The sequence below is a fragment of the Bufo bufo genome, chromosome 2 (assembly GCF_905171765.1).
Source record: "Bufo bufo chromosome 2, aBufBuf1.1, whole genome shotgun sequence".
NCBI classification, from domain to species: Eukaryota; Metazoa; Chordata; class Amphibia; order Anura; family Bufonidae; genus Bufo; species Bufo bufo.
Window position 1 is genome coordinate 617405446 of NC_053390.1, and position 22656 is coordinate 617428101.

At 43.6% G+C, this 22656-nt stretch overlaps 1 protein-coding gene across 3 annotated transcripts in view; it reads right to left on the reverse strand.

Annotated features, from left to right (window-relative positions):
• Positions 1-22656, reverse strand: part of SCLT1 (sodium channel and clathrin linker 1) — a 140383-nt gene that overhangs the window by 18228 nt on the left and 99499 nt on the right. For all 3 annotated transcript variants that reach the window (XM_040418447.1, XM_040418445.1, XM_040418446.1), the window contains exons 18-19: positions 17301-17493; positions 10608-10804 (exon numbers count right to left, since the gene is read on the reverse strand). In XM_040418447.1, coding sequence (XP_040274381.1) covers positions 10608-10804; positions 17301-17493 — 390 coding nt within the window. The remainder of the gene's footprint in view (positions 1-10607; positions 10805-17300; positions 17494-22656) is intronic.

Sequence of the window (22656 nt, forward strand, 5' to 3'; positions counted from 1 at the left end):
TTCTGGGAGATATGTTTAAATAGATTTTATAAAATAGAATAGCAAAAAAATTAGGATCAAAACCTGAACGAAATACAAAACGGAGGATCGATGAAGTGTTTCATACATCTGATTCTGTAACCTATCTACAACAGTGTGAGGAATATGGATCATTATTTAATGGCATCCATGATATTCATCTGATTCACCTTTGTTAGTGTACCTGCAAAATAAGTTCTCACTCCAACCATCTGCTTGTCAGATAGCAGAGGTAGTGAACTCCACAGGGGGTTCTGGCTTCAAGGAGGCTACATACGTATGAATTCACACCTCAACCAGCCAGTACGGAGGCCAGCTAATCCTACAGGAAAATCTCTCTGTAGGGTGTCTCAGCCCTTGAAAGATAACAGCCTGATGAACGTTTAAAAATAAAAAACAAAACCTTTATTAGAATCTGTTTAAAAATGGGGTAGGGAAACCCATATGTCACAGTCTGTGACCATCAGGCAACTAGTCTTCACATAACACACAAAGGGGGGAGAATAAATAGCCCCTCTGTATGTTTGGAAAGACCAGGCTAGAGCCTGACTTGCTAACTAGATTTGCTAGGGTATGCAAGTCAGGGAAACGGACACCAGTATCAGTGTGAGCGGATACAGAGTGTGTGTATACCCATAAATTGGTGGACTGTATCTAAGGGCAATTTTGGGTAAATACCCACTAGTCTAATTCTCAATACACTAAGTCTCACTACCTCTAACTAAATAGAGGTGTAGTTGGATTTGAGACCACTAAATATAGAGTTTAGGTATATATATGGCCTATGGTCAGGACCTAACGTCGCAACTCTATGCCCACAGCCAATCCTGGCATACAGTCACTCAGAGCTAGTATGTTTTAGCTCCATACACACAACAGCCAGTATATTTTGGCTCATCCATACATCACATACATACTCTCAGGCTGACTAAAAAGTTTGCATCTAGTGCAGTCCTGCCTAGAGAGCTGTGTCCTAGTTCATTTACAGCAGCTCTACGCGTTTCCACGTGATCTACACTTTGTCACGCTTCTTCAGGAGCTTATTTTAAATGTATATGGCAAGACAGTTGGAGCCGCACTGTAGTGTGCTATGGCTCATGGCGCTGTAATGGCCGCATGCGGCCGACAGAACGCCGAGTTCATATGGACGAGGCCCCGCCCATCAGAGAAGGTGTGCAGGTAGCACCTCCAATCAGAAGTATGGGCGGGCACAATGGCTCCGCCCTCCGACCGGCCGATGCCGAAAGTGAAACTGGCACCTTCTAGCGCATATAGCGCTTATTACAGTAACAGGGGGAATGAAGATCGCGGCCCGCACAATGCCATTAGATCCAGAGCAGATCAGCTGGACGGGGTACCATAAGGATACATAAACCGAACCATCAGGTACCGCTCACCATCCATGTCATGTGACATCCAAAGGGAGGGATTATATCAGTCAAAACACTGCTTACTACACATCACAGCACAGATGCAGTATACAGATTCTATCCACATCATGCATAGATCTAGATAAGCATATATGCTGGATGCAGCAAATAGAAAAATGGAAAAAGGAACAATTGCATTTCCATGTTTGTAATAAAAGGCGGTATGAAAAATAGAAATCTATGCACCACTATAATACCAGACTTGCTGTTCTAATATGAAATAACACTTGCCCTTCCGTATATATAACAGGCCGTGTTTAAAGACGGCCTGTTATATATACGGAAGGGCAAGTGTTATTTCATATTAGAACAGCAAGTCTGGTATTATAGTGGTGCATAGATTTCTATTTTTCATACCGCCTTTTATTACAAACATGGAAATGCAATTGTTCCTTTTTCCATTTTTCTATTTGCTGCATCCAGCATATATGCTTATCTAGATCTATGCATGATGTGGATAGAATCTGTATACTGCATCTGTGCTGTGATGTGTAGTAAGCAGTGTTTTGACTGATATAATCCCTCCCTTTGGATGTCACATGACATGGATGGTGAGCGGTACCTGATGGTTCGGTTTATGTATCCTTATGGTACCCCGTCCAGCTGATCTGCTCTGGATCTAATGGCATTGTGCGGGCCGCGATCTTCATTCCCCCTGTTACTGTAATAAGCGCTATATGCGCTAGAAGGTGCCAGTTTCACTTTCGGCATCGGCCGGTCGGAGGGCGGAGCCATTGTGCCCGCCCATACTTCTGATTGGAGGTGCTACCTGCACACCTTCTCTGATGGGCGGGGCCTCGTCCATATGAACTCGGCGTTCTGTCGGCCGCATGCGGCCATTACAGCGCCATGAGCCATAGCACACTACAGTGCGGCTCCAACTGTCTTGCCATATACATTTAAAATAAGCTCCTGAAGAAGCGTGACAAAGTGTAGATCACGTGGAAACGCGTAGAGCTGCTGTAAATGAACTAGGACACAGCTCTCTAGGCAGGACTGCACTAGATGCAAACTTTTTAGTCAGCCTGAGAGTATGTATGTGATGTATGGATGAGCCAAAATATACTGGCTGTTGTGTGTATGGAGCTAAAACATACTAGCTCTGAGTGACTGTATGCCAGGATTGGCTGTGGGCATAGAGTTGCGACGTTAGGTCCTGACCATAGGCCATATATATACCTAAACTCTATATTTAGTGGTCTCAAATCCAACTACACCTCTATTTAGTTAGAGGTAGTGAGACTTAGTGTATTGAGAATTAGACTAGTGGGTATTTACCCAAAATTGCCCTTAGATACAGTCCACCAATTTATGGGTATACACACACTCTGTATCCGCTCACACTGATACTGGTGTCCGTTTCCCTGACTTGCATACCCTAGCAAATCTAGTTAGCAAGTCAGGCTCTAGCCTGGTCTTTCCAAACATACAGAGGGGCTATTTATTCTCCCCCCTTTGTGTGTTATGTGAAGACTAGTTGCCTGATGGTCACAGACTGTGACATATGGGTTTCCCTACCCCATTTTTAAACAGATTCTAATAAAGGTTTTGTTTTTTATTTTTAAACGTTCATCAGGCTGTTATCTTTCGATAATTATAGGAACGTCTACCGATTTAATTCTCCCAAGTGTGTCTCAGCCCTTGCCCAGATCTATAATTTCCCCCCAGACATCATGGAACTGGCGGTTCATAAAGAATTATGAATTGCCCGTCTATCCCAGACATAAGTCAAATATATTTATGCGATCCTGGGGCAAAGACGAACATGCCCATGGTCATAGGTTGGGTGCCAGGGATAGGAGATATACATATCTCCCCACAGAAACCCAGGCAGATCCATTAGTCCCAGAACCACCTCCATGCAAAATTCTGGTCTGGAGCTATGAGCCCTAATCTGTTTTATGGCTCATTTGCTGCCAGCCCCAGATCAGGGAGAGTGGACCCCTCCCAGAGGCCGGGGAGGGGAGGGGCCGGCTACAGGTCAAAAGGCTCGCGCCAGCAAGCGGGCATGTCTTTCTCTGAAAGGGGGTCACATTGTGCCATGTGTTTGGAGAGACCCAGAAACTGCTGACATCACTGCCCCCAGGTGACCACAGCCAAGGACTATTGAACCATCATAACCCAAAGGAACATTCATCTACCCGGTAACTGACTTGTACTGTGTGTAATCCTGTTTGTACCATACTACATTCGTAACCTCAGACCACTGTATATATTCTTTGTGTATAGTGTGTTATCTAGTGTGTCTTTGAGGCGATTAAATATATAATTTAATCTTGTGCCGTCTTGTATCTCGATCACGAATCCCCACGTCCGTGTTTCGGCCTAGTTATAAACTACCACGGGTTGGTTTCTTACCCTATATAATCCCGTTAGCGGATCGGGCTTATAATCAAACGAGAAGCTGGTGGCAGATTTCCCGGGCTGAGGAAGCGCTGTTTCACTGGGGCAGTGACCAGGCTCCCTCAGCTTGTTTCCCCTCTGTGCCTGTAGGGACAGGAGGAGTCGGTGTAAACTGTACCAAGCTGACCTTACATTCTCCTCCGGGAGGGCGTAACGTCACGGCTTGGTAACCAGTGACCATACTGCGCTCATGAGCTCGATATAGTTGCAGTCCAGCAGGCACGAGGTGTGGTATCCCTCACAAACAGCCTTCTCACACTATAATAGAAGGGTCTTATAGAGTCAGCCCTGTTCCCTAGACATACTTCGCATGACAGTAATTAATCTTATGTAATATACAGTGCATAACTGGTGTCAGGTCTGAATGAAAAGCCATTCTTGTGTCCTAATGTACAGGATGGACTTACAAGAGCTAGCATGAAGACGTGAAATGTCACGTACATTAACGCCCATGTAATCATCACTCGGATGTAGGAAGAGGTGCCTCAATTTGCAAAAACGCCAAGAAGCTGATGCCACAGAAGCACCCAATGACAATAGATTGCTCTGTCTGCCTGAATGTACTGCAGATACGGCTTCTATTAGGCTGCTAACTCTTCAGAGTGACTGCTTCTCCCATACCAATTTAAAAATCTGGGCAGCGTTCCAGCTTAGTCTCCGAAAGATTTACAGATCTTCTGTCAGCACACAAACAAGGAAAAAAAAAAACAAAAAAAAAAACACAGACGTGCACTTATATTCAAATGCTATATCCAGCGGAAGACAAAACTACAAATGCCAAATATGGCTCTGCTTCCATTGTGAATAATGATCAGGTTTACAAGGCTGCTTAAAGAACATTTCCTAGCAGCACTATCGGGGGTCACTATTTGCTGAAGCCATTCTCCGGCAGTATAAATAACACTGCAACATTACATTCTGCTGAGCAAGTTTTTAATTAGCATACCTTGGAAAAGCAAAGCACTTGGATGAGCTTCAAGTCTCAGCAAAAATGTCAGCTAAAGGGCAGCGAGAATGAAAGAAATGTGTATGCAGTGCATATCTGTAAATACAGATAAAGTGTGTGACACACTTGTGCCACGTTATTAATTCTATTCTTCACGTTGGGTCTTTGGCAAAACAGAAATGTATTTTCTGTGCAGGTCAATAAAAAAATTAATAAAAAAAAAAGCTGCTATACCACAGTGACATGTTCTGGAGTAGGACGATTTTCACTCGGCTAAAATTAAGCTCATAATAAATCTAGCTGACTTGGCAAAACACAATTTATTAATAGGGGAAACCTGAAGCTTATGTTAAACACATCACGTCTAGGGCATCTGACAGTATGGGGGCCCTTCTTGCCGCGTTTCTAGCTTTTCCACTAACGCAATTTATAGCTCAAGTTACTTTTCCAACCTTTTCGTTCCTCTTTCTCCATTACCCTTGAAGTGGCCCAGTTACACTCAGTTACGCAGGTTTTGAATAGCTAAAGCAGTTGTCCGTGACAGGGAGATGTCATAAATATCAAATTGGCGGGTTTCTATGCCTGCGACCCCCGCCAATCCACTGTTTGAAGAGGCCACGGAGCTCTGGTGGCCTTTTACTAGGCCAGGGATATCACGTTTATCAGTCACGTGGCCCAAGCACAGCTCATCTCCATTCAAGTGAATGGAGCGGAGCTGCAATACCAAGCGCAGCTGCTATCCAATGGACCGAGGTGTGAGCGGTGCAGCCTCCTCAAACAGCTGATCGGTGGAGGTTCCCAGCCGAGCTGATATTGATGACCTATCCTGAGACTAGGTCATCAATTTTAAATTAATCCCCTCCACAGTTATCACGCTGGTCACATAGATATCATGGTAATGGATGACACCATGACTCTCGGCTACTGCCCGCCTATGGCTATAGGGTCAAAAGTTAGTCTAGACTAGGGCTTCTCAAACTCTTTCTATTGAAGCATCATGGCTAGAACAGGGTGATTAGGTCTTACAACTGGCTGTAGTACATAGAAAATATATATGAGCTCAGTTTATACTACAAATTGTCTTAAAGAGGACCTTTCACTACTGTACAAACTAAAACCTAACTAGATCAGTGGGCAGAGCGGCGCCCAGGGGTCCCCCTGCACTTACTAGTATGTCTGGGCGCCGCTCCGTTCGCCCGGTATAGGCTCCGGTGTCTGCGCTCCCTCTGACTGATTTTTTGTATGAGGCGTGTCCCTTGCTGCAGCGCTGGCCAATCGCAGCGCACAGCTCATAGCCTGGCTATAGCTGTGCGCTGCGATTGGCCAGCGCTGCAGCAAGGGACACGCCTCATACAAAAAATCAGTCAGAGGGAGCGCAGACACTGGAGCCTATACCGGGCGAACGGAGCGGCGCCCAGACATACTAGTAAGTGCAGCGGGACCCCTGGGCGCCGCTCTGCCCACTGATCTAGTTAGGTTTTAGTTTGTACAGTAGTGAAAGGTCCTCTTTAACCCAGTAAAACATTAAAATAAGCAAAAAGTGAGTGAGTTGTGTGGCTAAACCAGAGATTGCTGAAGCCACCAAAATGAATATTTAGCACATAACATCTAATCTGCCTCCAAAACTGCAACTCACCAACAACTGGGGGACTTCTCACAGTCTGAAAAGCAGTGATCTATCTAGTCACCTATATATTTTCTACAAATTAAAACTAGATAGTAAAACATATTCTGATTTCTAATCTGTTTTTATATTCTGATTGTAGTTTTTCTTTTCTGTATATGATTATGGGGTCAGCCATCCTGTCTAAGGTGCTGTTAACAGCATTTAGAGATACTGTATGCTTTACAGCAAACGCATGGACCATAGGCACAACAGACTGGAAATGTTCATAAATTCTAGTGTTCTAGACATGCTCTATGACTTACGCAGAGGTCATTGAGCAGGGAAGGGGAATAGGTAACTTGTGACCTTACTATTGTGAATGGTGGATCCTGTTTTATCTATATACAGGTGTTATCTAGTATTCTGATCCTGTCCGTGATGATGAGATGACTGCTGAAAAGTGATCTGTACACACCAGGAATTGTCAGCCTATGATAAGGCTAAGGCTACTTTCACACCTGCGTTCGGGTGTCCGCTTGTGAGCTCCGTTTGAAGGGGCTCACAAGCGGCCCCGAACGCATCCGTACTGCCCTAATGCATTCTGAGTGGACGCGGATCCGCTCAGAATGCATCAGTCTGGCAGCGTTCAGCCTCCGCTCAGCAAAGTAAAGTCTGGACGGATCCGTTCAGGCTACTTTCACACTTAGAATTTTTTTTAAACTATAATGCAGACGGATCCGTTCTGAACGGATCCAAACGTCTGCATTATAGGAGCGGATCCGTCTGTGCAGACATCAGACGGACCCGCTCTGAACGGTAGTGTGAAAGCAGCCTTAGTTGCCAGTTTGAAACCTGCAGGATTTTAGTATTTTACAATTCACAATATAGATAGTGGGACATTAAAAATATCATCATCAAACATTCTTAGTAGAAGCAATTACAAGAAACTTTATAATATGTCTTCTATGTGAGAAATGTCTACTTCTCCTGTTATCAGCTGTTTACCTCCCAACTAATTGTTTTTCACTTTGAAAAATCCCTTATTCCTGTCCACGACGGAGGATCATCTCTGCAGGAAGATCATATTACACATGTCAGTGCAAGTCTACTGATAGGGGAGGAGTGAGCAGGGGACAGGCACTAGCAAAGAGAAACTGCACAGCTACACAGGAAGGTTATAGCTCAGCACAAGTGCTTAATTCACAAAACTCAGTCAGTACTTTTCTGTAATGTCCTCTATTATCCTGAGGTTGCTTCTGAGTGACTGTGAGACAGATAGAAAGGAGATTCTCCTCTACTTTCTGTGTGCATTGGATGGCAGCTAGTCTCCACCACCGTGTCTGACTGTAAACTAAACTGTAAACTAGAGACAGAGTCTAGTCTGCAGAGAGAAAAACTGCTAAAAGATGGCAGATACAAGTGACATAATGGCTAGAAAAAGTGTTATTCCTAATGTACACTCATTGTACTACTGATTAATACAAAGTCTGTTGAAAGCTCAGTAATGCTTTAAAAAATATAAGGCAAATATAAGGCCATTTTCTGATTCTACATTCCCTTGAAACTGGCTATACATTTCAGATAGCTCTTGAACAAGGGTGCATTGTGAATGTGGAGAGGGGAGTAAGCCACTGCCAGACACCACTGGTGACAGATTATCTCCCTTGAGAATTGGATCGGGTGTGTTAAAATCCAACAGCCCAATCCATTTTGAGCCCCCCAACATCTGCGACCGGGGACGAATTGGGACACTCATTCCATTTCAGAGGGGTTTGTCTGACATTAATCTGAAGTGTATATGGTTAGGTTGATCTGCTGCTTTCTATTGGTTGATGAAGCTCACAGAAAGCATTAGCCAAAGTGAGAAATTCTTGTAATCAAGTGTGTTTGAATGACTGCTCCTTGTCAGTCTCCTCTAATAGCCAAAGTAAAGAGCTAATACAAAGAGCAGGTTCAGAAAAAATGGATAGCAAGTAGCTTTATTCCCCAGCGATTGTTGAGAGATGATCTCTGGGGCTTGTGAACAGATTACCCTCCCAAATCAGCTCACAGTTGTGGCCGATAGACAAAAGTTAAATAAGGTGGAAAACTTAATAATGTACAGAAAATGCCTTCACTGTAGCTAGAGATGTAAATACTGCCATATTCCTTATCAAAGACTAGAGGATGAGGCTCCTAGAATATCACATGATTTATTTTTTATTTTATTTTTTTAACTACGGTGTTTACTGGTGCTGTAAGCAGTTAAAGGGGCTCTCCGGGCATATGTTTTAGATTGTAGTTACTCGTCCCTCACTCCATCTCCACTGTACTGACACAGGCTGTTCCGCCTGGCTCCTGACCAGCGCTTCTTTTCCTGTTCAGCTGCATTTAATATAAAAAAGAAGCAGACACATCCAGTCCCCCGGGAGGAGCCCGCTGCCTGTATCATTAGAGCAGAGATGGTGGCATCGGAGGAGTGGGGGACGGGTAAGTACAATCTAAAAGATCTTTGTTCCACAGGTTAGTACGAAGAACTGGTTAACTGAAATGCACAGAGAACCCCTTTAAGTTTATATTAGCAGATTTTTACCTATGAAACTAGCTAACTTGTTGCCTGTGCTCTTGGCAACTGTAGTTGGTTTGATGATATTTTCACTGCCTGGTCCTGTCAATCAAAGTGGAGAGGGTGTAGCAGCAGCAGAGAGCATAGATCTCAAGGTGTAACGACAACACCCCCATTGCTCCTAGAAGCTCATTTGCATATATTGAAACCATCATTTTTCTCAGCAATGCAGACACATATGAACATGGGACCAACACAGATGCCTTCAGCTGCCAAGCACACATGTAACAGGTCAGCCAATGTCATAGGTCCAGATCTGCTGACAGATGCCCTTCAAACACATGGGGTTCAGTTTTCTGAAATATATAATATATAGGTGCAATTTGACAGAGCTTGAAATGTCAAGTTGTTCATGTTTAGTTTTAGTGAATGAAATCTGTTACACCACTGTAATTGAGGACCACTGTTGCCAGTGATATTGGAGAAGAGGCTGGTTGTGAATTGACAGGAGAATCTTGTGGTAGTAGGTTTGAGAGCACCGAGTGAAATTTAAGTCTGCACAGAACAGGAAAGGCTTTTCAATAAGCTTCATTGATTAGTCAGACCATAGAAATTGTGGGTGATGAAATGACTATCCAATATCTAGAGGACAATAGTATCTGTATATTTCTCATCATATGAATTCTCTTCCTAATGTCCCACAAACAATGAATAGTGTCAGTATGCATGTGTAACATTCGAACTTCGGTTGTGCAGTAAAGAGGAATGAGGGGCTTGGGACCTCTGTTCTACTGAGTCGTTGGTCCCGCAGTAATCAGTCATTTATCATCTATCTGAATTTATTTAGGGTTTTAATCTGAGGGCAGAATTAATTTGCGTTGCTAAATAGGCTCGGGATAGATGGTGAGCGCCAAAAATTTCTCTGCAGTTATCGAGAAAAGTCATCATAGTGGCAGGGGTGCACCGCCAATGAGGCGAGGTGAGGCGAATGTCTCAGACAGCACCAGGTAGGAACAAGTGGGGGGCAGCGGAAGGGCCATGGGCAATGAGTGCTTTCATTGTGGAAGCGTTCGTCTCTGTATATATCAATTGTATCACTATATTAACCAGTATATTTTGTAGCACTATATGTAATGTTTTCCAAGTATGCCTTTAAAAGTAAGGCTGGAGGGAAGAGGTTAGGTTGAGAATTTGGCAGGGTGGGGTTGTCATTTCAGTTTTCGCCTCAGGCAGCAGAAAGATTAGATTCAGCCATACATAGTGGTCTGGGCTGGATGGACAAGAAAGGGAACATCTAGAACCTGAGAAGATATCACCTGCAACTCATTGAATTTATAGAACAGCTATCATGACATATCGGTCTTCGTAAATACTTCTATAGCACAAACATTTAAAAAAGTGTATGTGTAGGCCTGATTTAATTGACAACTGTCTGTTACCAATCCCCTACCCAGTCTGATACTGTCAGCAATGACTGGAAACAATCATATTGGTGTAAGACTGCAGTTATTATTGAGGGCTGGATTTCAATTGCACAATCGTGAAATAACAGGAAACCATGACACCGACTCAACATTTCCATTGGGGAGAAGAGGAATTATATTCAGAGCACATGAAAGTTATATCATGTAACACACGTGTGATGTGCTGTAAACGTACCGCAGTTTTCTCAACCTGGTCTCCGTGCTTTTAGTAAGGTTAGTCGTCTCCACTTTCCACTTGTAGCTCGCTTTCTGCTGAGCCATCAGAAGCTTCATTAATTCTTCTATAGACTTTCGAAATCCATCTTCCATTTCCTGCAACTGCACCTTGAAGCCCTGTTCCTTTACCGAAAATTCATGTCCCAAAGTGCTCACCTACAAGAATGAAAAACATACATTGAAAACACGACTAAGTCAACCCACGGAACAAGAGTTACCAGAATATTACACAGTATTAACAGCTATTCCACCCACAATGGAAAAACTAACTCGGGGTGGAATCTTGACATCACAGTGAAATATTAATCTAGATGAACAGTGGCCAAAACCCAGGATTCATTTGTCAGTTTCTAAGTTTTGTTCACAATCTTAAATATGCAGCCTGATATAGGAAAATTGTGGCCTAGGACCTACGGCTGAAACTTGAGGTTGCATAGTAAACTATAACAGTTTTTACTGTTGTCATAGACTATAAATGATCACCTAAATATCTATAACAGGGATGGCCAACCTGAGGCTCTCCAGCTGTTCCAAAACTACAACTCCCAGCATGCCCAGACTGCCTACAGCAGGGCATGGTGGGATTGTAGTTTTACAACAGCTGGAGAGGTTGGCCATGCCTGATCTATAATGTTCACCGAAAATGGTCGTCTGTCGACCGTTAAAAGCCTGAAAGTGGCCATACATTTTCAATAGCTGTCAGCTATCTCTCCCAACTGCCCCATACAACCTGTGCTGACGTATAGGCATTTTTAATGGGATGAGATGATAAACTCGCTAACACCTCTGGCGGAAGCTAATCTCTCCAGGGAACAAAATAATAGGGTGCTCAAATTCCATGATCCCGAGCCTTCTCTCTCCTGACATCATCTATCTGGGATCTGTCTACCACTGAAAGACAGTGGGTTCAGCTGACAATACTGAATGTGTATGGGGCCTTAACTCCACTTAAAACCTAGAGATTTTAATTTGAGTGCAGGAATCTTTCACTCTACTTCAAGTTATTCAGGAGTCAAAAAGGATCACATATACGGTGTACTATGGCTCTGCAGCGCTATGTGGATTTGGTTTTGACCATGCAAAATGGATACAGTTGTGTATAGGTTAGCCTAAAGGGCTGCATTCATACGACTATCTTTTTGTGTATTGCATGCGGACCCATTCATTTCTACAGGGCTGCAAAACAAGTGGACCGGACAAGGATCTGTGCGCTGTCCGCATTTGTGCCGCAATTTATAGAACAGAAACAGACAAGAATAGGCATTTTGTCAATGGAGCCAATGAAAAGTGTGGGATGCACATGGCCTATCTCCAAATTTTGCGGATCTGCGGTTTGTAAACCGCAAAACAGATATGGCCGTGTGAATGTAGCCTTACTTTGGTAAGCTATCTGAACAAAAAAGTGCTTATGATACAAATGTGCGCTTTGCACCTAAGTTATTATGTCAAAGAAGTGCTGACGGGGTGCCCATGCTTCATTTTTGCATTTGTGCCATAAATTACATCATCTCACAAATAACTGGTCTTCCATCTGCTGGAAGTTTTCCCACTCACGTCTATGGTCAGTTTTCACCATAAATCCTTTGTGGAGGTACATACATCCAAATATAACAAAAATATAGTATTTGGTCTTAAAAAGAATGAGGACCCCCCCTTCCCCCGATAAGCTAGGTTTATAAACTCAAGTTTAATTGCTTTGTAGGGGACAAACGGTGGGGGGGAGATATACTAAGACCAATCTTGGTATAAAGTCCATCAGCACAGAATGCACCAAATTGAGAAAGGGCCTGTTGCGATTTTTTGTTCAGGCTGCTCGCCTGGTCATACCTAGGTTCTGGAAGTCCACATCTGCCCCTCTCCTTAGGGACTGGCTAATTACCTTTGAGAAAATCTATAGAATGGAGGAACTCTGGGCGGAGGACTTGGGCAATTCCACCAAATTCTTAAAAATCTGGACTCCCTGGATTTTGTTTAAGGGTTCTAGCGAATTTATCAATTGGCTGAACAGGGATGTTGCCAGTCCCTAAGGAGATTTTGGCTCCCTCCCTAGATCTTCACTACCCTATTCCCTTTTTCAGGATGTTAACCCCACCTGAAATGGGTATATTTTACTTTATTTTTTATTTTTATTTTTTTTAGACTGGCTCACTCCATTTGGAATCTATTACTCCGACTTTTGTCTTTCTATATCTATGGTCAGGACTTTTCTCCCCCTTCCCCCTCCTCTGTTTTTCTGTGTATGTCCTCGTCTTTGTCATCTGTTTATCTGTGTATGTATACCTCTGAGTGCTTACTCTTATGCGTCTGCTAACAGACTACGTTGCGGCACTTAAATGTAATGACTGACCTCTGGTTGTACCCTTCTATGCATATTATTGCTCTCTGTACCGTTGAACATCTGAGTGTATACTCTTATTTGTACACAGCCACGACTTGTCATCGAGCTGATTTTGTCTTTTGAGGTATTGTCCTTTTATGCTCTTTTCAATAAAAGAAATTGAACAACAGAATGCACCAAATTTATTAAGAGGCTTTTGGCCAGAAACCACATTTAAAGGGGCTCTCCAGGAATTATTTAAAATGGCCACCAGCAACTTGTCCTTAAATGTGAGAAGGACTGGTTACCTCCTCTTGCAGAGCTGACTAGGGGGGTGAGGGGGCAGGGCCTCACTACACACTATGCTCTGGCACTTGCATATACTACTGTCAGGCTGCTCAGCCATGATGGCATATCATAGGCAGGATCACATCATTGCCATCTATTGTAGAGCAGTGTAGTGAGGCCCCCCTTACCCTCTACACAGCTCTGCAAGTGGAGGCAACCACATTCTAGAATAGCAGCCCAGATGGATGGCGGCCATTTTAAATCATTCCCGGAAAATCCATTTTATTTTTAAATTTTTAGTAATGCTACAGTCCAGACAGTTCTGTTGACCATTGATATTCAGATTTTTTTTCTTTTTCTTTGCCACAACGGATACAGGTGCAGAAATAGGTCTGTTTTCATAGAATTAGACAAAAAGCTGAAGAAATACTATTCACTTTAATAAGATTACAATATACAGTAATTACTCTCCAAAAGCACCAAGTGTTTGCATTGTTCACTTTTCCTGCATTTGCCATCTGTCTGTGGAGGCAATCTGCATGGATACATTTGGCGTTTTCAATTGTAATTTATGGAAAGTGCTCAGCTTCTAATTACTGTAGAAATAAAACTTTGAATGGCCTTCTCCGACCAGAAATGTAACCAGTGTTTCCTTTCCACTTTTGTTTTTAACATAAAAAGCTGGCTTACAGTCGGTAACTTTTGGATTCGCAGCTGCGACAAACTAAATATGTCCATGTTATTGTTTTATTTTTTTTATCCAAAGTTTCGTTGAGAGAGAAATTGATAAAATGGAAAACTGGAAATCCCTATTCTGTGATATTGAAGATGAAAGTTTTTAACAAGTCATGTTTATTTCAGGTGTCTCATATAGAAAGCCAGTAATGATAGAGACCACGGCACTCACAAGAAACTTGTATAGTAATTTCTTTTTTATTCTTATTTAATGTCGTTTTTATTATTTCATTATTTTAAATCCATCTGCATGTGTGCATATTTAGTTATTGGCCAACGTTTCGGTCCCAACATGGACCTTGTTCACGGCCTTAGTCATATGAGCATCATGGATCCGCGATCCATGATGCTCATATGACTAAGGCTGGGTTCAGACCTGAGCGTCTTTGATATGCGCGTTTAACGCGCGTTTTTGACGCGCGTTTTTTGCAATAGTAAACGCGCGTTTGACGCGCGTTTGTGTGATTGACTGCAATGTCCTATGGCCACAAACGCGCTGTAAAACGCCCCAAAGAAGCTCAAGTACTTGTTTGAGCGTAGGGCGTTTTACAGCGCGTTTTTCAGCGCTGTAAAACGCTCAAGTGAGAACCAGGGCCATAGGGAAGCATTGGTTTTCATGTGTTGAGCGTTTTACAGCGCAGAAAAACGCGCTGTAAAACGCTCAAGTGTGAACCCAGCCTAAGGGCTCTTTCACACTTGCGTTGTCCGGATCCGTCGTGCACTCCATTTGCCGGAGGTGCCCGCCGGATCCGGAAAAACGCAAGTGAACTGAAAGCATTTGAAGACGGATCCGTCTTCAAAATGCGTTCAGTGTTACTATGGCAGCCAGGACGCTATTAAAGTCCTGGTTGCCGTAGTAGTAGTGGGGTGCGGGGGAGCAGTATACTTACAGTCCGTGCGGCTCCCGGGGCGCTCCAGAATGACGTCAGAGCGCCCCATGCGCATGGATGACGTGATCCATGTGATCACGTCACCCATGCGCGTGGGGCGCCCTGACGTCACTCTGGAGCGCCCGGGGAGCCGCACGGACACTGCTCCCCCGCTCCCCACTACACTTTACCATGGCTGCCAGGACTTTAGCGTCCTTGCAGCCATGGTAACCATTCAGAAAAAGCTAAACGTCGGATCCGGCAATGCGCCGAAACGACGTTTAGCTTAAGGTCGGATCCGGATTAATGCCTTTCAATGGGCATTAATTCCGGATCCGGCCTTGCGGCAAGTGTTCAGGATTTTTGGCCGGAGCAAAAAGCGCAGCATGCTGCGGTATTTTCTCCGGCCAAAAAACATTCCGGTCCGGAACTGAAGACATCCTGATGCATCCTGAACGGATTTCTCTCAATTCAGAATGCATTAGGATAAAACTGATCAGGATTCTTCCGGCATAGAGCCCCAACGACGGAACTCTATGCCGGAAGAAAAGAACGCAAGTGTGAAAGAGCCCTAAGGCCGCGAACAAGGTCCATGTTGGGAGCGAAACGTTGGCCAATAACTAAATATGCACACATGCGGATGGATTTAAAATAATGAAATAATAATAATGAAATTAAATAAGAATAAAAAAGAAATTACTATACAAGTTTCTTGTGAGTGCCGTGGTCTCTATCATTACTGCGAAATACCCTCTACCACTGAGCACCACCCATCTCCAAAGAGGAGTGCTAGTCAACTGCTCTGTTATTTTTATATAGAAAGCCAACATACTCCAGAGAGATTGGAAGCACTCGGTCCTGGTCTCAGTGGCTCACAGTCACATTTATTAGGGGTTCAGTTTATAGGAGACCAGTGAATGTTCTGCAGTGTGAGGGAAAAGCAGAGAACCAGGAGCAAACCCAAAACAGCATATTTTTTATGTAGGTAAATTAGTTAAAATTTGAAGAAATACACATTTAATTTTCTATTTTTTTTTATATTTACTTGTTTAGTTATTTTATAGCTTATATCGACATGTCCAACCATCCCACCCCTTTTATTAAACTAAATACAATTTGAAAAGTTAATAATTATCATAATGACTTGTTAAAGGGGTTGTCCAAGTTATATTTATTGATGACCTATCCTCAGGATAGGTCATCAATATCAGATCGGCTGGTGTCCGACACCCCCGCCGATCAGCTGTTTGAAGAGAAGGCGCACGCTGTGCCAGCGCTGCCTCCTCTTCACTGTTTACCTTCTCGCCGCCCCCTCTGCAGCGGTGAGCAGGTGTAATTACACCCAAGCCAACCCATTCATTTCAATAGGATGGATCGTTCCCATACACTTGAAATGAATGGGACGGCTTGGGTGTTATTACACCTGCTCACCGCTGCAGAGGGGGCGGCGAGAAGGTAAACATCTAAAAGGGGAGGCAGGGCTGGCACGGCGCACATCTTCTCTTCAAACAGCTGATCGGCGGGGGTGCCGAGTGTCGGGCCCCAGCCGATCTGATATTGATGACCTATCCTTAAATATAACTTGAACAACCCCTCTAATATTTCTATCAATTATACATTCATATACATATATTAATTACTTTAGATGAAATATAAACATTTCTTCTTATTTTCTATGATGGCAGAAAATTCTAGCTGGTCTCCTACCTTTGAAAGAGATCTGTAAATGGGTGAAAAAGGGCCAGCATACAACATTTCAATATCCATTTTAAGATTATCTTATAAATCATCAGATTATAGATATTTTAAGGTCCAAATTACAGCAAATAATGAAGTTCTGGTCTAATATACAGGTGGAAACCAGATAGATAGTTTAGTAAGGAGCAATTTAGTGTGATGTGCTCCCAGCATCCTCCTGTCCCTCATGTGACACTCGGAGGACCACGCTGGCATTGTGATATGGCAGGTTTTCATGACATCGACCTGAATGCCAGTGTTAAACTTAGCACTTATTGTTTAGCACTTTTTCTGAAAGATTTTGATAGTTTCAGTTCCCGGATACCTCAGGCTGCCATAGTATCTCTGACACATACATAGCAATGTGGCCCTTTTGTGCTAGGGTTCGTAGGACGACCCAAAAGGTTTGATCCCAAGTGATTAGCCATTGATATCTTATCCTAGTGATCTGCAATCAAGGTCTATGGTGGGAAAACCTAATAATAATAATAATATACATTTGATTTGAATGGAGAAAGATATTGAGGGAGATTTATCCAAACGGGTGTAAAGGAACACTGGCAACCAATCAGATTTCACCTCTCTTTTTTCACAGCTCTTTTTGAAAATGAAAGGTGGAATCTGATTGGTTGCTATGGGCAACTAAGCCAGTTCTACTGAGGATAGGTCACAGATAGTAAAAAGAGGACAACCCCTTTAACATTACCTGAAACGTGAGTTTTTGCTGTGCCTCAGCAGCCGACTTCTTCCATTCTTCCACATCTTTCCGTAACTGCTCATTTTCCTGCACGAGTTTCAACCTTTCCTCGCTCACAGATCTACTGTCTTTTCTCTCAGATTCCAAAACCTCATTCAGCTTTAGAATAGTTTCTCGGCACCTTGACAGCTCTTCTTCAGAGCTACAAAAGGGGAGAAAAATATATAAATGTGCTGAATTTTCATCACCTCCACACAAACAATATACAGTATATTAAGTTGCAGGGAACCAAAAGTCGCAAAATATGGCGCAACTAAAAACGTGCACTAACAAATGAGTTAATTTTATGCCAAAAAAAGATTAGCAAAACATTTGATAAATGACCCACCAAATATGCCAACAGAGAAGCACCAGATGAATTTATTGCTAAAACTGCTGGATCAGTCAATGGGCTCGATCAAACGTTCCAACATTCTATATGAACTTCTGCTCATACACATAGCAGTAATGTTGGCCAAAACTGCTGATTTTGGTGAGACCGGACAATTTTCTTAAAAGGGTTCTGTACCTTTATCTTACTGATGATCCATCCTCTGGCTAGGTCATCAGCATCTGATCGCCACTGCCTTCTCAAACAGCTGATCGGTGAGGGTCCTGGGGGTCTGACCCCCACTGATGAGATAGTGATGACCCCTTTAAGTGTATGGTGTGTTTTATATTTTGTAGCACGGCCATACACTAGCTTCTCAAACTCTTTTTACAGGTCATAAGTTTTGATTACTGGGGTTCCAGGTGCCACCACTGATCACTAAAATGAAGGAGTAGAAGTGCTGAGCTACCATAGGAGTCTCATATGCACTACTAACTCCAGGCAAAGGCGATCAGACATGACAGTGGGTTAGAGATCAATGAGGCGATCTGCCTTTTAGCTTTAGAGAATGGTGGGGATCTCAGCACTTGGTCACCTCACTTAAAAGATCACTACTAGGGATCGACCGATATTGATTTTTTAGGGCCGACACCGATAATTTGTGAACTTTCAGGCCGATAATTTATACCGATATTCTGGGAATTTTCATTTTTGAGAAAAAAAAAATTCCTACACAAATCTGCTGAAAATTAATATGTTTATTGTTAACGTGTATTTTTTTTTTTTTTGTAAATCTTTTTCATTTATACTTAATATTTTTGTGTTTTTTTTGGTTTGTTTTTTTACTAACTTTTAGCCCCCTTAGGGACTAGAACCCTTGTCCTATTCACCCTGATAGATCTCTATCAGGGTGAATAGGAGCTCACACTGTCCCTGCTGCTCTGTGCTTTGTGCACACAGCAGCATGGAGCTGAACATGGCAGCCAGGGCTTCAGTAGCGTCCTGGCTGCTATGGTAACCGATCGGAGCCCCAGGATTACACAGCTGGGGCTCCGATCGGAGGAGCAGGGGAGAGGGGATCCTGTGGCCACTGCCACCAATGATTAATACTGGTGCGCCCCCCACCCCCATTCAAATAGTAAAAACATTGGTGGCGCAGTGTGCCCCGCACTGCGCCACCAATGTTTTTACTATTGGGATGGGGGTGGGGGGCGCACTGCGCCACCAATGATTAATACTGGGGGGCTTGGGGGGGTGGGCGCACTGCGCCACCAATGAAGATAAGTCTCTCAATCATTCATATACAGGAGGCGGGAGCTGGCTGCAGAATCACATAGCCGGCTCCCGACCTCTATGAGCGGTACCTTGCACCTAAGGGGTTAACTACCGCAGCTATTGCTCATAGAGGTCGGGAGCCGGCTATGTGATTCTGCAGCCAGCTCCCGCCTCCTGTATATGAATTCATGAAAGACTTATCTTCATTGGTGGAGCGGTGGCCACAGCCCCTCCCCTCCTCTTGTCCTCCTTCCTCTCACTGGCTGCAGCGGCAGCAGCATCACAGGGGGAGGGAGACACTGCTTCCTTCTCTCCTGTGCTGCTGAGGGAACACAGAGAGCGCTGAGAGCAGCGCGTTCTGTGTTCCCCATACGTTATCGGAATACTGGCAAAATAGATGCCGATACCGATAACGCTCAAAATCCTCAATATCGGCCGATAATATCGGTAAAACCGATAATCGGTCGATCCCTAATCACTACCATCAACTTTTTTTTATTGTGACATCTGCCTTTATACAGTGTTTCCATTGTTGCAACCATGATACAAAATCAAAAGTATACAGACATATCCATTAGCCACAATCAGAGATATTTTCCAACTTCTATCCCACCCTTTCCTGATCCCAACTCCCCCCTACCCTTTCCCACCCCTTCTCATTCTGGTCTCAGGTGCAAGTGTCCAACCCAGTCTTCTCTGTCCCACACCTAAGTAACTCTCAGAGTACGAGTAGCTAGAGTGCTATTGGTTATCCATGGCAACCGTAATTTGTAAAATTTAGACGCCACTCCCCTCTACTGGAATACCTCCCTTTCTTGTATGAGTATAGAGAGTTTAACTGTTAATGGTGGAGATGTTTGTATCCAGTGGTATGCAATGAGCTTCCTAGCAACATAGCGTAATCTTACCACAGCCACTTTCTCGTGTTCTGTCAAACGTAGATCCTCCACCAAACCTTGTATACATATCTTAGAGTCTTTCCGCAGGGTCACTTGATAACAGTCAGAGATTATCTTTAACACTGAATCCCGGTAAGAGATAAGCATTCGACATTGCCAGAGCATGTGTATCATCCCTGCCCCCTTCTCCCCACACCTAGGGCAGCAATCGTCCGGCCGAACACCTATCTTACATAAAAATATCGGTGTCTTGTACACTCGGTGTATGAAATACAAATGTTACAGCTTGGCGCCTCCACACAGAGACATTTTGGGGATGGCTGCCAGAATTTCCAACCATTCAGCCTCCATTATCCCTCCTACCTCCTGCTCCCATTTTGTCATCCCGGATAATGGGTGTTTCATGAGAAACCTATCTAAAAGTAGTCGGTGCTCCTCCGAGCACCTCACAGGGGTATTTCTATGCATGGTGTCAAAAGCGTGCCTCAATTGCAAATACTGATAAAAGCATCTATGAGGCAGATGGAATTCCTCCTGCAATTTACTGAAAGCTTTAGGAACATTATTCTCCAATACATGACCCAGTCTAGTTATTCCACTTTTCTCCCACGCCTCAAATCTCTCCAGTACCTTAAATTCTGGGAGCTGATCATTCCTCCATAAAGAAGAGAAAACAGTATACATTGATATATCCCGAAGCTGTCGTATTTCCTTCCCCCCCCCCATACCTTACCTAACAACTCAACAATTGCAGGACTTCGACCTCCAGTAACTTCCCCCCTTCCAGTCACGCCACTAGATCCTTGCATCCCAAGATATGACATAGTACCTGAATGAAAACATCCCGTCTAGTGGGGTTGTTCCAATATTGAATATGTTGACTTTGCACTGCCAAATAATAAATCCAGGGGTCTGGCAGGGCTACACCCCCCTCGGTCTTGTTATGTTGCAAAGTTTCCAGTTTAATTCTGTCTTGTCCCTTTTTCCACACCAAGTCTCTGAAGATGGCATTGATCTTATGAAACCTATCCAGAGGAATCCATATGGGGGCATTGTGGAGCACATAAAGTAGCTGGGGCATAAAAATCATCTTTATCAGGTTTGCCCTGCCTATGACCGAGAGAAAAAGTTTACACCAGGCAGATATCTTCTCCTTAAAAGTTGTTAGTAAAGGGAAAAGGTTCAGTTTTTCATAATCATATACCGATGGAGTGACCTCTATCCTGAGGTACTTGAATTGGGGCACGCAGGAAATGGACACTTCCAGGGGAGCGGAGACAGTGGACTGCCCATCTATCAACATCAAGGCAGACTTACCCCAGTTAATGGGGAGGCCAGATAGGTTACCAAATTCTCTAATTATGTCCATTGCTGCTGTCAAGGAAGTCGCTGTATCCCCCAGAAATAGCAGGGTATCATCTGCATACAGCGCTGTCTTATTATTCTCCAGACCCCCATATATAAACCCCTGTACACTCTGAGAGCATCGCATATATGCAGCCTATGGCTATAGCAAACAACAGGGGAGACAGGCGGCACCCTTGTTTCGTTCCCCTTTCCAAATAAAAAATCCCCCCCATTTGCCCTCACTCGGGCCGAGGGTCTAGAATAGAGAACCTTAACCCAGGATACAAATCGGTCTCCAAAGCAAAAAGACCCATCACTTGCCACAAGCACCTCCACTCCACACCATCAAATGCCTTGGCGGCGTACTACCATAGACTTTTTATTCACATACTGATAGCCTATTAGCCTATTTGTGAATATTCTATATAATTTTTTTTAAACAAAAACAGATGGATGTTTCTCTGGATATCATGTCCTTCCATGTATTCTGACAAAAGAACTATGCAGCAGCACTCTGCAAACACAAACAACGTACAATAATGCCATAGTTATAGAAAATATTCTGGTGCTAATGCTACGTTCATTTTATAAATGTGAGATTCTTGGCAAATACATTTTATACTAAATTATTTGGGCCCGTCTGCCAAACGTCAAGGCGATCTCTGTAAGATGGGAACCTAACACTAAATACTACCTGTTATAGTGTCATATTGGCCGCCATAAAATACAGGGAGTGCACGCTCCACATGCATGCTGGGTCCACTTTTGGTGCCATAACAGCTTCCATTATATCCAGGGAAAGAGATTGTTAGAAAGAGACTCTCATGGACTATATGATGTCTGATTTTCGTTTTTTACATTAGTCATGGGACAACCCCTTTAAGGGAGGTCACAGATTCCTTTTAAAGTTTGGTAGTCACATTGCATTTACTTGCATAAATATTCCTTTAATTGCTGCTCTATCTTCTGACTGCTAACAGCCCTTTTTACATGTTGTGTGAGAATCAGGAGCAGACTGGCCATCGAACCTACAAGGACCAGCCGAGCTCTCCTCACAGCCACCGACCAAGTAGTGATCCGACTCTCCCTTCCGGACTCCTGAATTTAACTGCACTGGGGGCAGGATTGTGTGATGCACCATTATATTTGGCTCTGCTGGGGTGGTTTAATGTGCGGCAATATGGTACTGCTAGCCCCACCTACTTGAGTTGACCCCGCCTTCTGTCATATAGGCCCCCCCTACAATAGGTCCGCTGGTGAGAATCCATAAATGATGGAACTGTAGTGCAAAATCTTTTTTAGACATTTGAGAAACTTTGCATTACACAGGAACTATGCCTGATTTAAGACAGGACTGGATAAGATGGGAGGATACCTTTAAAAACCTGTCAATGAAAATTCTGCATTTATATGTGTTACGTGTAGACCTACGCGCTTCAGACTACAGGGCGGCTGGACTAATGAGAGGACATGT